The sequence below is a fragment of the Theobroma cacao genome, chromosome 6, assembly GCF_053813885.1.
Source record: "Theobroma cacao isolate CCN51 chromosome 6, ASM5381388v1, whole genome shotgun sequence".
Taxonomy (NCBI): domain Eukaryota; kingdom Viridiplantae; phylum Streptophyta; class Magnoliopsida; order Malvales; family Malvaceae; genus Theobroma; species Theobroma cacao.
In genome coordinates this window covers 28,158,658-28,169,948 of record NC_142644.1, presented here as the reverse complement: position 1 = coordinate 28,169,948, position 11,291 = coordinate 28,158,658, and the positions used below count along the sequence as shown (strand labels likewise).

General features: G+C 35.4%; 1 protein-coding gene across 2 annotated transcripts; it reads left to right on the top strand.

Annotated features, from left to right (window-relative positions):
- Window positions 1-1,352: 1,352 nt before the first annotated feature.
- On the top strand, window positions 1,353-10,255 carry LOC148762254 (putative leucine-rich repeat receptor-like serine/threonine-protein kinase At3g14840). 2 transcript variants are annotated; one of them, XM_088807033.1, is made up of 24 exons: window positions 1,359-1,670; window positions 1,948-2,134; window positions 2,554-2,625; window positions 2,721-2,789; window positions 2,877-2,948; window positions 3,066-3,137; window positions 3,264-3,335; window positions 3,426-3,497; window positions 3,591-3,662; window positions 3,813-3,884; window positions 3,971-4,042; window positions 4,569-4,637; window positions 5,103-5,168; window positions 6,086-6,151; window positions 6,255-6,290; window positions 6,407-6,447; window positions 6,636-7,012; window positions 7,090-7,285; window positions 7,665-7,811; window positions 7,944-8,062; window positions 8,179-8,389; window positions 8,576-8,813; window positions 9,331-9,481; window positions 9,754-10,255. In XM_088807033.1, exons 1-24 carry the CDS (start codon window positions 1,544-1,546, stop codon window positions 10,099-10,101), a joined length of 3,024 nt encoding a protein of 1,007 aa, XP_088663159.1. In that variant the 5' UTR covers window positions 1,359-1,543; the 3' UTR covers window positions 10,102-10,255. The 2 variants fall into 2 exon arrangements, with proteins under 2 accessions (XP_088663160.1, XP_088663159.1); XM_088807034.1 differs by lacking the exons at window positions 9,331-9,481; window positions 9,754-10,255 and having other exon boundaries at window positions 1,353-1,670; window positions 8,576-8,817.
- The last annotated feature ends 1,036 nt before the right edge of the window (window positions 10,256-11,291 follow it).

Here is an 11,291-nt window from a genome sequence, read left to right as displayed (position 1 = left end):
GGGCACGTTTACTTAGTCATCCGATTCAACAGCATTGCTTGGCTAACTCTTCCTCAACGTTTGTTCAAGATTATTAAGCGGTTTCTCATAGTTGTTTAAATGAAGAAATATATGGCAGCCGCTATCAGAATTCCGAGCTACAGAAGGAATTTTCGTGTAGGGTGTAGGAAAGGAAACTTCCCGAGCTGACCAATAGAAAAGTCCAGTCAAGTTGGGAGCCTGCCCTGGCTGGCTAAAATGAATTCGCTTGCCAGTCCAGGCTGTCATCCAGTGGGAGAATATATAGACCAATACCCTATTTCCACGGGAAAGTCACGTGCATGGGAGAATTTGGAAAATCTAAAACTATCTTTGACTAGCATTCTGTATCTTAAAAAGAAAGAGATCTGATCAGCACTTTATAAGCACTTGGCATCTATATCAGAGAATATAGTTAAAACAAAAGACTTCCTCTGAAACATATCAATATGATTTTTTTTTATAATATATTATCGGATAAATTCAAAATTCTATCGAAAATGTTCTTTATCAATTAATTTTCGACCGAATATGTTAGTTGAAAAAAATAATTATCAATATTATAAGAAAATTTCATACTAAGTTTCGTTGATAAAAATCATGATTTGTCAGAAATTTAATTTTGAAATCATTTAAAAATAAAATAAATATTTAATTTAAAATAAAAATAAAAGGTATTATATATGTGTTATAGAAAGTATAAATTACAAGCATAAAGAAGTTAAAAAGTTAATACAAATAACACACACACAAAAAAAAAAAAAGGAACGTGAACAAACAAAATAATCAGAACAAAAAGCAAATAAAAAGAGACCCATTAATATTTCCATACTTAACACGTTGTCTAATAAGAAAAAATGCCACAATTAACTCAGTCAGATTTGCGTTCCATCCAGTTGGTGTAAAGACTATAAACAAACTTGCATTAAAGGAAGCAATCAATACTTTGTCTTGACAATTCTTGGTGTGAATCAGTGAATGTGTAGACGATGGAGCCGACTATAGATAATAATTGACACCAGTAGGCAGTAGTCTTCCTTTATTAAGCAAAAATCCAAAAAACCAATAGTTTCTTTTTTCACCACCACTGTGATCTTGTTAAAACTGGAAAACTGAGATGGTGACGTTGAAAATAGCGTCGATTGGGGCGGCCCCAGAATGTGTCTTTAAGTATATCGCAGCCGACATGGGAAGAAAATATGAAAACAGTTGAAGAAGACAACACGAGTTGATTAGACTTTGTCGGTTAGTAATCGATGGCATCACAAAATCTGGATAGGATCATGGGATCTTTTTCCAAATAAAAAGAAAAAAAGAAGACTAATCCAACATTTTCCCCACGTTTCCAACAGAAAGGTTAATAGTGATTAGTTAAAACTGGTTTTGCCAGTACCCTTCTGCCCTCTTGTCTCTGTGTCGTAAAATAAGCTTACTTTAGATGCAGACAGAGAGACCGGAGACACTGACAAAAGAGATAGCGAGAAAAGCTCAACTGTGCAACTGAGCATATAGGAGAAAAACAAAAATGGGAAGCTTTGGTGGTGTTTCAATGACTGTTTTCCACCTTATGATTCTTACATTGGTTCTCATGTGCTTCAGAACAAACAATGTTGAAGCTCAAGTAGAGCCGCCTCTTCCTCCAGATTCTGAAAGTAAGTACTCAGTTCTGCTTGCAATTTGATTAACTGAAATTCAACCCTCAGTCTTTTGATATTGAAAGTTAACGACATAATATTAAAAGTTTCAACTTTAAATTTTGTGCATGTCCAACAAATTATCTTTTACAACTTGTCCTTCTCCGACTAGAAGGAAAAGGGGTACGAAAATGTTTGAAATGAAGGTTCTCGGTTTTTTTCCTGCACAATTAAGGCATATAATTGCAGTGTGGCCTGTTTGCAACAATGGGTTTTTATTTTTATGACTTTGCAGTGGAAGCTCTTAATGAGATCGCGGCAGAACTTGGAAAGAAGGGTTGGAATTTCACTGAGAACCCTTGCAACAATAGGTCAAGCTGGTTTACACCACCGCCGCCGCCGAATGTGGCAGGGGTAACAAATAACAGTACTGTCACTTGCAATTGTTCCTTCCCCAATGGTGAATGTCATATAGATGGCATGTGAGTTCTCCTCTCTCCTCCTCACTTGTTAGAAGAAAATTCTTATTCCAATTTCCTTAAACATACCCTTAAAATGCTTCTTTGATTTATAGACCTATGATTTGGCTGCATTTCTCACCTTAATTTTAGCGATGAAAAATGCATAAGATATGTGATTTTGGCTTTGTATAAAGAATGATTATCAGAATCATTTTCAGTCATAAGGTAAATATGCAGTACACAAATTTTGATTATATTTTACTACATGGAAGATCACTTTGTTGCCGTCATTTGACCAATAAGATGCGACTTAAGTCTCAAAAGGTCCACAAGATTTTTTCTTCTAATTGAATTCTGTGAAATCAAAACATTGTAATATTTGGAAATGATCAATTGAAATTGGACATGCATCTAAAATTCTTCATATCCTTTTGGAACAGCTATCTTAGAGGGCAGGATCTTAATGGTGTTCTTCCACGCTCATTGTCCAAGCTATCATACCTTAAAACAATGTAAGTAAAGGTTACAATGGTTTATTTACAATTAAAAAAGCGGAAATAGTATCATTACCTTTTATCCATGTTAACATCTTTTCTCTTGCTTCTAGTGATCTTAATCGGAACTATATTAATGGAACAATACCCCGTGAATGGGCTACTATGGAGTTGGAACTTATGTAAGCTACTAGTGCAATTTATGTTTATCACGGTTACAAAGTGACTCTTACCTTCATATTCAACTGATAGGAATGAATCTGTTTCAGATCTGTTTCTATGAACCGCTTATCAGGGCCAATTCCAGGCTTTTTGGGAAACATTACCACCCTTGTATATCTGTATGCCCTTTCAATCAATCTCTCTTGCTTATCCTTTTTGTTTCTAGTCTTCTTCTTTTTTTTTTTTTCCTTTTCTGTATAACATTTTAAGGTTTCTAATTAGTATCGTATTTTCAGGAGCCTCGAGAACAACCAGTTTTCTGGAAGTATTCCTCATGAGCTGGGGAAATTGGTTAACCTGGAAAATCTGTTAGGCTTCCTTTTTCCCTATTATGTATTCATACATGATTAACGTCTCTTTCTAAACAAATAGAATAATCAAGCAACACTTGACTCACTTGAAGTTGGCTTGATTTTCCTCTTTGGCAAATGCAGCATTCTTAGTGCTAACTTTCTCACTGGAGAGTTTCCGTTAGCACTTTCTAATCTGTCCAAACTAACAGAACTGTAAGTGTTTTAAGAGAATTATCTGTAATTATACCATTAATATAATGCTTGCTTTGATAAGAAATCTTGCTTTTATGTGGGTTCATGCAGTAGGATTAGCAGTAACAACTTCACTGGACAGATACCTGACATTTTTCCAAGTTGGAAGCAACTTGAGAAATTGTAAGTGTCTTTCTTTCCCCATCACATCTCCGAAGTCTTTTTAATGCAGTTTTTGGGCGAAATCTTCATTACTTTGAACTTTTCTGCTGACAGAGAGATTCAAGCTGGTGGCTTTGAAGGGCCAATCCCTCCCAGCTTAGCTGTCTTGAATAATTTAAAGGAACTGTGAGTTTTGCCTTGTAATAATTTGTAAAGTAGCCTGTAGCCATTAATCTATACAACCTCATTCTGTCCTCTCCAAATTTAGACGTTCAAATGACTTCACTGGAAGCCTTTTCTCTTTTAACACATGTTTATGATGCAAATATTATTCAGAAGGATCAGTGACTTACATGGAGAGGGTTCAAAGTTTCCAAACTTACAAAACATGACAAACATGAACAGATTGTAAGTCATTCCCAAGCTGGCAAAATTCTTCAAGGTCGTACTAGTCCCTACTTGCAATGATCATACTCACATGACTCTTATTGTAGGATGTTACGGAGCTGCAATATATCTGGATCGATCCCAAAATACATATGGGAATATTCACAACTGCAGATTTTGTAATTCTTCTCCTCTTGTTTCATCTCAACTTTTAAGTGCTTAGAGGCGAGGTGTATTTTTTATTATATTGTTAAAAAATAATGGTTAGCTTTGCATGCCAACTATTGAGTGTTCCAGGGCTTGACCTGATATTGGATAAAAGGCTTTTGGAAATATTTAGCATAGTTTTTCTTCCTCTTTCCTTTTTTTTTTTTTTTGTTATCAGTTATGCATCTTGATAATTTGTCATTGTCCTATTTCAAAGGAATTTTGCACTTTAAAATGATTCTCAGTTGGACTGCCCTGTAATATTTACAGAAACATTTAATTTGGGTTAATGGAATATTAGGATTATTCATTAATCTACTATAATTATTAATTAGCAGCTTGAGAACTCTAACCTCTAATGTGCTAATTTTTTCCTGACAGCTCTCTTTCTTAAGGCACTAATCTATGTCTTAACAGATTTCACATTTCAATTAAACCATCAGTTGCAGATTGTTGTATTTTTCATTATAAAATACCTGACTTATCTATTTCTTGCAGAGATCTCAGCTTCAACAGATTGGAAGGGAAAATTGCAGATTCTAACAGCCTTGTATCTACACAATACATGTAAGCTCTTTGAACTCTTGTGTATTTGTGTGCAATCTAGAATCATCCATCTTTGAATCCATGAGAAGGACAATTTTGTATATATAATCTTGAAGTTGATAGTTGACACACAGTCATATGCCTATTTATGTGAAACAATTAGTTGTTAGTAAACAAGTTTTCATTTTAAAATTTAAACCTTTTGATTCTTATGATAACATAGAACATAATAATTTTTTTTATTTATCTGAGGGGTGTACTTAATGGAAAAATATGATTGCCACAATAAAACCAGCCTGCTGATATTAGCGCATCTGCAAGTCAAATTTCAGAAACAGAAAACAGGAAAGGAAAATTTCACATAAGTAGTGGCAAAATTTTAGCACTTGATTAAATTAATTCACTTCTTCACTTTAAAACATAAACTTTCAAGATATTTCCAATAAAATTGCTTATTTGTGGTTTTATATGTTGCTTGCTGAATAGGTACCTGACAGGTAATTTGCTGACGGGGCCCATTCCAGAATGGCTGAACACAAGAGATGGCCGCTAGTATGCCTGTCATCCCTTTTTCCTTCTTTTGGCAATTTTGACACCAAATCATTATTAGTTCATTTGCTGTATTTCATTAATAAATCTTAAAAGAAATTTCTTACTTATAACATGATTTTTACATGCTAACAAATATAGGATTGCAATATTTTCTCAAAATTACTTTATCTCTCCTGCAATGCTCAATTACATAGCATGAAGCCATCTGGTCAATTCATCCAATATCTTTGGTGAAATCTGGATTCAGTTTCATGTTTCCAGAATATTGCCAAACTAATTTTCATGTAATCTAGCTGGAATCATTTGCTCTCAATTTTGCTTTCTAAAGGTCCATTTATGTCGCATGATATCGGTAAAGTATGTGTGAGATATGACAAACTGATCGTTTGAAAAGCAGGCTCAACAGTAACTGAAATAGAGATGTTTGTTTAGTCATGGTACTGATACAACTTATTATATCCCTTTCTGGTCCAATGGCTAGAGTTAATAACAATAGAATCCTTCCCTAGCCAAAAACCCTCCCACCCTTGGTAATAGTTGGATTTGATCTTTGGTTATTTACTAATCCACAAAAACCATCTGAACCCTCTAGCCCTGGGTGAAGTCAGGGATTTAGTCTTAGGTGATTTTACTCGCTATACTCAGTATTTCTCTTCAAGGAGTGTGTACATGATCTAAACTGTCAAATTTGTAGCCATTCAAGGGTAAAATCCAGGAAAAATGGCCTGATGCAGTTCGCAAATTCACTAAAAGACATCAAAAATACATTTGTGGCCATCTCCCTTAGACAAACAATTTTCCTCTGAAATCTTGTTTTAGTTATAGTGTTTATACTGTTATATTAATTAAAATGGCCCTAGATATACCTTTAACATTTCAAGGTTTAATTAGTCACAACTTATTATTCTTCTTTACAGTCAGATAGATCTATCTTACAATAATTTCTCCGAAAGCTCTGAGCAGGCTTCTTGTCGTGAAAATCTGTAAGAAAAACTCTCTCCAAACTTGGCTTCTTTGTGTTGCGTTTACTTTTCTACCGTTGTAGATGTCTTGAGATATTAAAGTGATTGGTTTGCTGTTTATCAGAAATTTGTTCAAAAGCTCTTCGGAAGGGAAAAACTTGTGAGTTTGTAACTTACTGAATGTTCAAAAACCTTTTTATTGTTATTTTTATGCTTTCCCCTTTGGATCACTGTTAAAAAAGGCTGATGCTTCTTTGTCATACTACTCTAATCCAGAGGACTCGATAAGTGCCTGAAGAACTTCCCTTGTTCAAAAGGTAATTTTTTCTTGAGTTAAAATACAAATATAGACTCTGAAAATTTTCTCTAGTTGAGGTGATACCATATTTGAGATCAATGTACAGATTAAATATGGCATTGATTTTCATACATGTCTTTTTGCTTTATTCTCTTTCATGTTATGTTTAATCAATATAATTAGCATTACTGTTACCACTATTTCTAGATTGGTATTCAGTACATATAAATTGTGGTGGAGGAGCAACAACCATTGGAGACATCAATTATGAAGAAGATGAGGATGCAGGTGGTCCAGCAAAATATTTTCCAATCAAAGAGACTTGGGAAACTAGTAGCACTGGGCTTTTCTGGGATACCTCCGTATCGGCAAAGGACTATATAGCACAAAATGTTTCCTTACTGAGAACAAACAACTCGAATTTATACACAACAGCACGCCTCTCTCCACTCTCTCTCACTTATTTTGTTCGTTGCTTAGCAAATGGAAATTATACAGTCACACTTCACTTTGCGGAGATAGTTAACAGACAAAATAGTTCGTTTCGGAGTCTTGGAAGACGGATATTTGATGTTTATGTTCAGGTAGCCAATCAGGTTATATGTGAAGTGTGCATTTTGCATGTTACCCAAAATGGTTTGATTAAATTGATTTGTTGCAGGAGAAACGTGAATTGCAGGATTTCAATATTGAAAATGAGGCCAAAGGTGTTGATAAGGAAGTTATAAGGAGAATTAAAACAGTTGTTAGGGACAAAACTTTGGCAATACGCTTTCACTGGGCTGGGAAGGGTACAACTGGAATTCCGAAAAGGGGAACATATGGCCCACTGATTTCAGCTATCTCAGTAGACTCTGGTAAGTTCTGTTTGTATGTACGGTCTCATACTTCATGTGTTCCGAGTAATTAGTATCCTTGCTCCATCTCCTAGTTAGATTTGAACCTTAATTGTTGTCTAAGTTGTTTAGTGCTTGAGGTGGATTGACTTGCAAAGGATATAAAGCACATAGGATCATGGTTCTTGGAAATTAAGGTTAGCAGAACGTTAAAGTAGACTGTGCAAGCAACGAAAGATCCAATTTAGTTATCTGCTTTAACCATTCTGTAATGTCCTAATTGCTAAGTACCTCAAATATTGGATCAGTCTAGCATTATGTGTATCAATATGCAGTGTTACTTCAGGAGATGTAGTTTAAGAATGACTTTTTTCACCAGTTTTATCCTCATACTTGCTAGATTTTAAGCCACCAGTTGCAAATGATTGGAAGAGGAAGATGAAGTTTGTGGTTGCAGCTGCAGTTTCTGTTCCATGCCTCCTTTTAGTAATATTAGGCATTCTGTGGTGGAAAGGCTGTTTTGAGGCAAAGGTCTCAAGGGAACAAGGTACTCTAAATAACTTCAAGATATAATTTTTTTCCTTAAATTAATTTGTCTTAGATGACCTATCCGCACAGTGGTATGCTATGCATGCTTATTGACAATGTAATTTGACTTTTACCCCCTTCTTTTCCTAAGTCCTGAGGGGATTAGACCTGCAGACCGGCTTTTTTACCTTCAGACAAATGAAAGCTGCTACTAACAATTTTGACGCTGCAAATAAACTTGGAGAGGGTGGTTTTGGATCTGTCTATAAGGTACCTGCTCTATAATTTCTCTTTGACCATCGTTGTTTTGTCCTTTCTGATCGAAGATGCTTAGGAGTTGTTCTTACAATGTTGATATTAAATTTTATTTTATACAAACACTGTAGGGCGTACTACTAGATGGAACTATAATTGCAGTTAAACAGCTTTCTTCAAAATCAAGGCAAGGAGACCGTGAATTTCTGAATGAACTATCCATGATTGCTGGATTACAACACCCAAATCTTGTCAAGTTGTATGGATGTTGCATTGAGGGAAATCAGTTATTGTTGGTGTATGAATACTTGGAAAATAATAGCCTTTACCGTGCTTTATTTGGTAAGCTTCATGTACCCTTTAACTTATTTACTGCAAAATGGAAGCAACCATCTCCCTGTAACTGCCTCCACCACCCCCTTGGTGGTGTGGATTTCATAACAACCATGGGAACCAAAAGCTCTAAACATTGTATGTTGACAACTATATGATGTGTTTCATTAAATGGGCCAATGTGTGTCAATACAGGTCCCAACGAAAGCCGGTCGAAATTGGACTGGCCTACTAGGCAGAAAATTTGTCTTGGCATAGCAAAAGGTCTCGCTTTCCTGCATGAGGAATCGAGTTTAAAAATTGTTCATAGAGACATCAAAACTACCAATGTGCTACTTGATATGGATCTCAATGCTAAAATCTCTGACTTTGGTTTGGCAAAGTTTGATGAGGAGGAAAACACCCATATTAGCACTAGAGTTGCTGGAACCATGTGAGCTACCTTTTCCCTTCTGTTTTCACTTTGTCTCTCAAAGAATCAGCTGATCATCATTGCATTTCTTTCAGTCATGTACATTTCAGTTGAATCTGATAATCTCTACTTTCTTTTCTCTTTTCTGTTTTCTTTTTCCAATTCATTTACAAGTTTAAGAAATAGTTTGCTTAAGTGTCTGAAGGTTGTTTATGTAATTATAATAAAGGATAATAAATGAGCTTTAATCTTCTTGTCAAGAAATTGGCGAAATTGTTCTCTTGTTTTCCTAACTAATGTTCACATCTTAAATATTCTGTAAAGCAGAGAATAAACCTATGATTTCTTTCTTGACAATCTACTTAATTAAAATTTGACAATTCATGCTATATATCAAAGCTAATTTTCTTTTCTTATTTTCCCCAAGAGCAAGTGAGTCCAGCATCATAGATATATTAATTGCATAACTGTATATGAAAAGGTGAGAGAAGTTGATATCCCTAGAAGTGCCATGCATCTTATAGCTCCTGTCTTGCAGAGGATACATGGCACCGGAATATGCATTATGGGGCTACCTGACCTATAAAGCAGATGTTTATAGTTTCGGGATTGTTGCATTAGAAACTGTTGCTGGAAAGAAAAATACAAGATATGGACCGGAGGAAGATTTTGTATGCCTCCAAGATTGGGTAAGATAGAAGTTATGTTTTTAGTTCAAAACGGATTCTGTTCTTGAGTTGAGATAAACTTAACTGCTCCATGCATTTTGGTAATTTATTGTTTCCCCTTTTCATTCATAGTGCTCTCAGTGTTAAACTTCTAACTTCTTTTTTTTTTTCAACTATTCTTTCACATTTTTTGTTTATCAGAACTATTCTTTCACTTTACATTTATTACATTATTGCATCTTAGTTCTTATGTGCTTTTCTGTCTCTTTTTCCTCTTCTCCATCTATATTTAGGCACTTGTTTTACAACAAAAGGGAAATTTGATGGAGTTGGTAGATCCATCGTTGGGGGGCGAGTTCAACAAGGAAGAGGCGGTTAGAATGATAAAAGTAGCTCTATTGTGCACTAATCCATCACCGGCACTTAGGCCTAACATGTCTGAGGTGGTAAAAATGCTTAAAGGTCGAACCCATGTTCCTGAATTAATCATGGATCCCAGTATCTTTGGTGATGAGTTGAGGTTGGGAGCTCTAAGAGACCAATTCAACCAGATGCAACCTCGGAAGGGAGGTGAAAGTAGTACCTTCACTCACTCATCAGATTCCGGGGTATTGCCAGGCTCTTCCTCAATGTCTTTCTAGCTAGGATCTATCAAATCAATATTGACTCTCAGTAGTGTAATATAAAAGATAGTATTTGTAAATTATATTTGGCTTCAAAAATCAAAGAAATCTGTGGTTTGTATTACGTAAGGGTTGGAGATTGGGAGGAATGGTTAATGTTGAAGGTCATAAAGTTGTGTTACTTATTTATTTGCATTCGAGATGAGTGCATCCATTATCATGAAAACATTGAAAAGAGTCATATTTACAGAACCTGAGCAATTTCTTGAGTTACACTCGATAAAATTCACGTTCATAAAACAAAAACAGTAAACAATAAACATGGATAAGGTAGCACCAACTCAATTATTCTAACAATGGCCTAATTTCCAAAGAGGATGGTACAATCTATAGCTTAAATATATAGTACCCCACTGAACCAATCCTTTGTCTCTCGAGTGTCAGCAGTTTGATTTGTCTGGTTTGACTCAAGCCAAAAAGCCTGTACTGGTTGTATCCTTGCCATAACACTCCATATGCGTGGGCCAACTTAAGGAAGTTGCCAAGATGATGCATATGCATGTGGCAAAGTCAAAAACTTATGATGGAACTAATATTTTTACTTTAAAAAGAACTTGAAATGGGAAAATCGAGATTCAAGATAATTAAACAAATCTATAAATTACTTCTCTATTGATTTGTTGACTTCTCATTCTGTAGACACATAAATTAAAAAAATAAATAAATTAAATAAATTAAATAATAAAAAATATAAAAAATATAAAAAATATAAAAAAAAAAAAAAAAAATCGGAATGGCTGGGCGTACGCCCAGCCATCCCGTCGCCTTCCCATCCCCCACCCACTACGCGTGAAGTGGGGGGCTCTGACCACCAACTCCAGGGGGTGGCAGAACCCCCCTCGCCGGGTTGTCCAAAAAATTGGACAACCCGGCTCTTTAAAAACCCTGCAAAAAGATAGAGAAACAGCAGTTAGCCACAAGAACAAAAGAAAAAAAAAAAACACAAAGCAAGAAAAGAAAAAAGAGAGAAGAAGAAGAGAGAGAGAGGGGAGAGGTCGGCAAAGGAGAAAAGAAAGAAGAAGCCAACGGGGAGAAGAAGGAGAAGGAGAAAGAAAGGAAGAAAGAAGAAGAAGAAAAAAGAGAAGGGGGACCCGCGGGGAGAAAGGAGAGAAAGAGAAGGAGAAAGAAAGAAAGAAAGAAGAAGCCAA

Excerpts from the sequence above, each read along its gene's own strand:
- LOC148762254 (XM_088807033.1), top strand. The coding sequence starts at position 1,544 with ATGGGAAGCTTTGGTGGTGTTTCAATGACTGTTTTCCACCTTATGATT. Across the intron at positions 1,671-1,947 it reads TCTTCCTCCAGATTCTGAAA|TGGAAGCTCTTAATGAGATC; the intron begins GTAAGTACTCAG and ends ATGACTTTGCAG. Across the intron at positions 3,336-3,425 it reads CTGTCCAAACTAACAGAACT|TAGGATTAGCAGTAACAACT; the intron begins GTAAGTGTTTTA and ends GGGTTCATGCAG.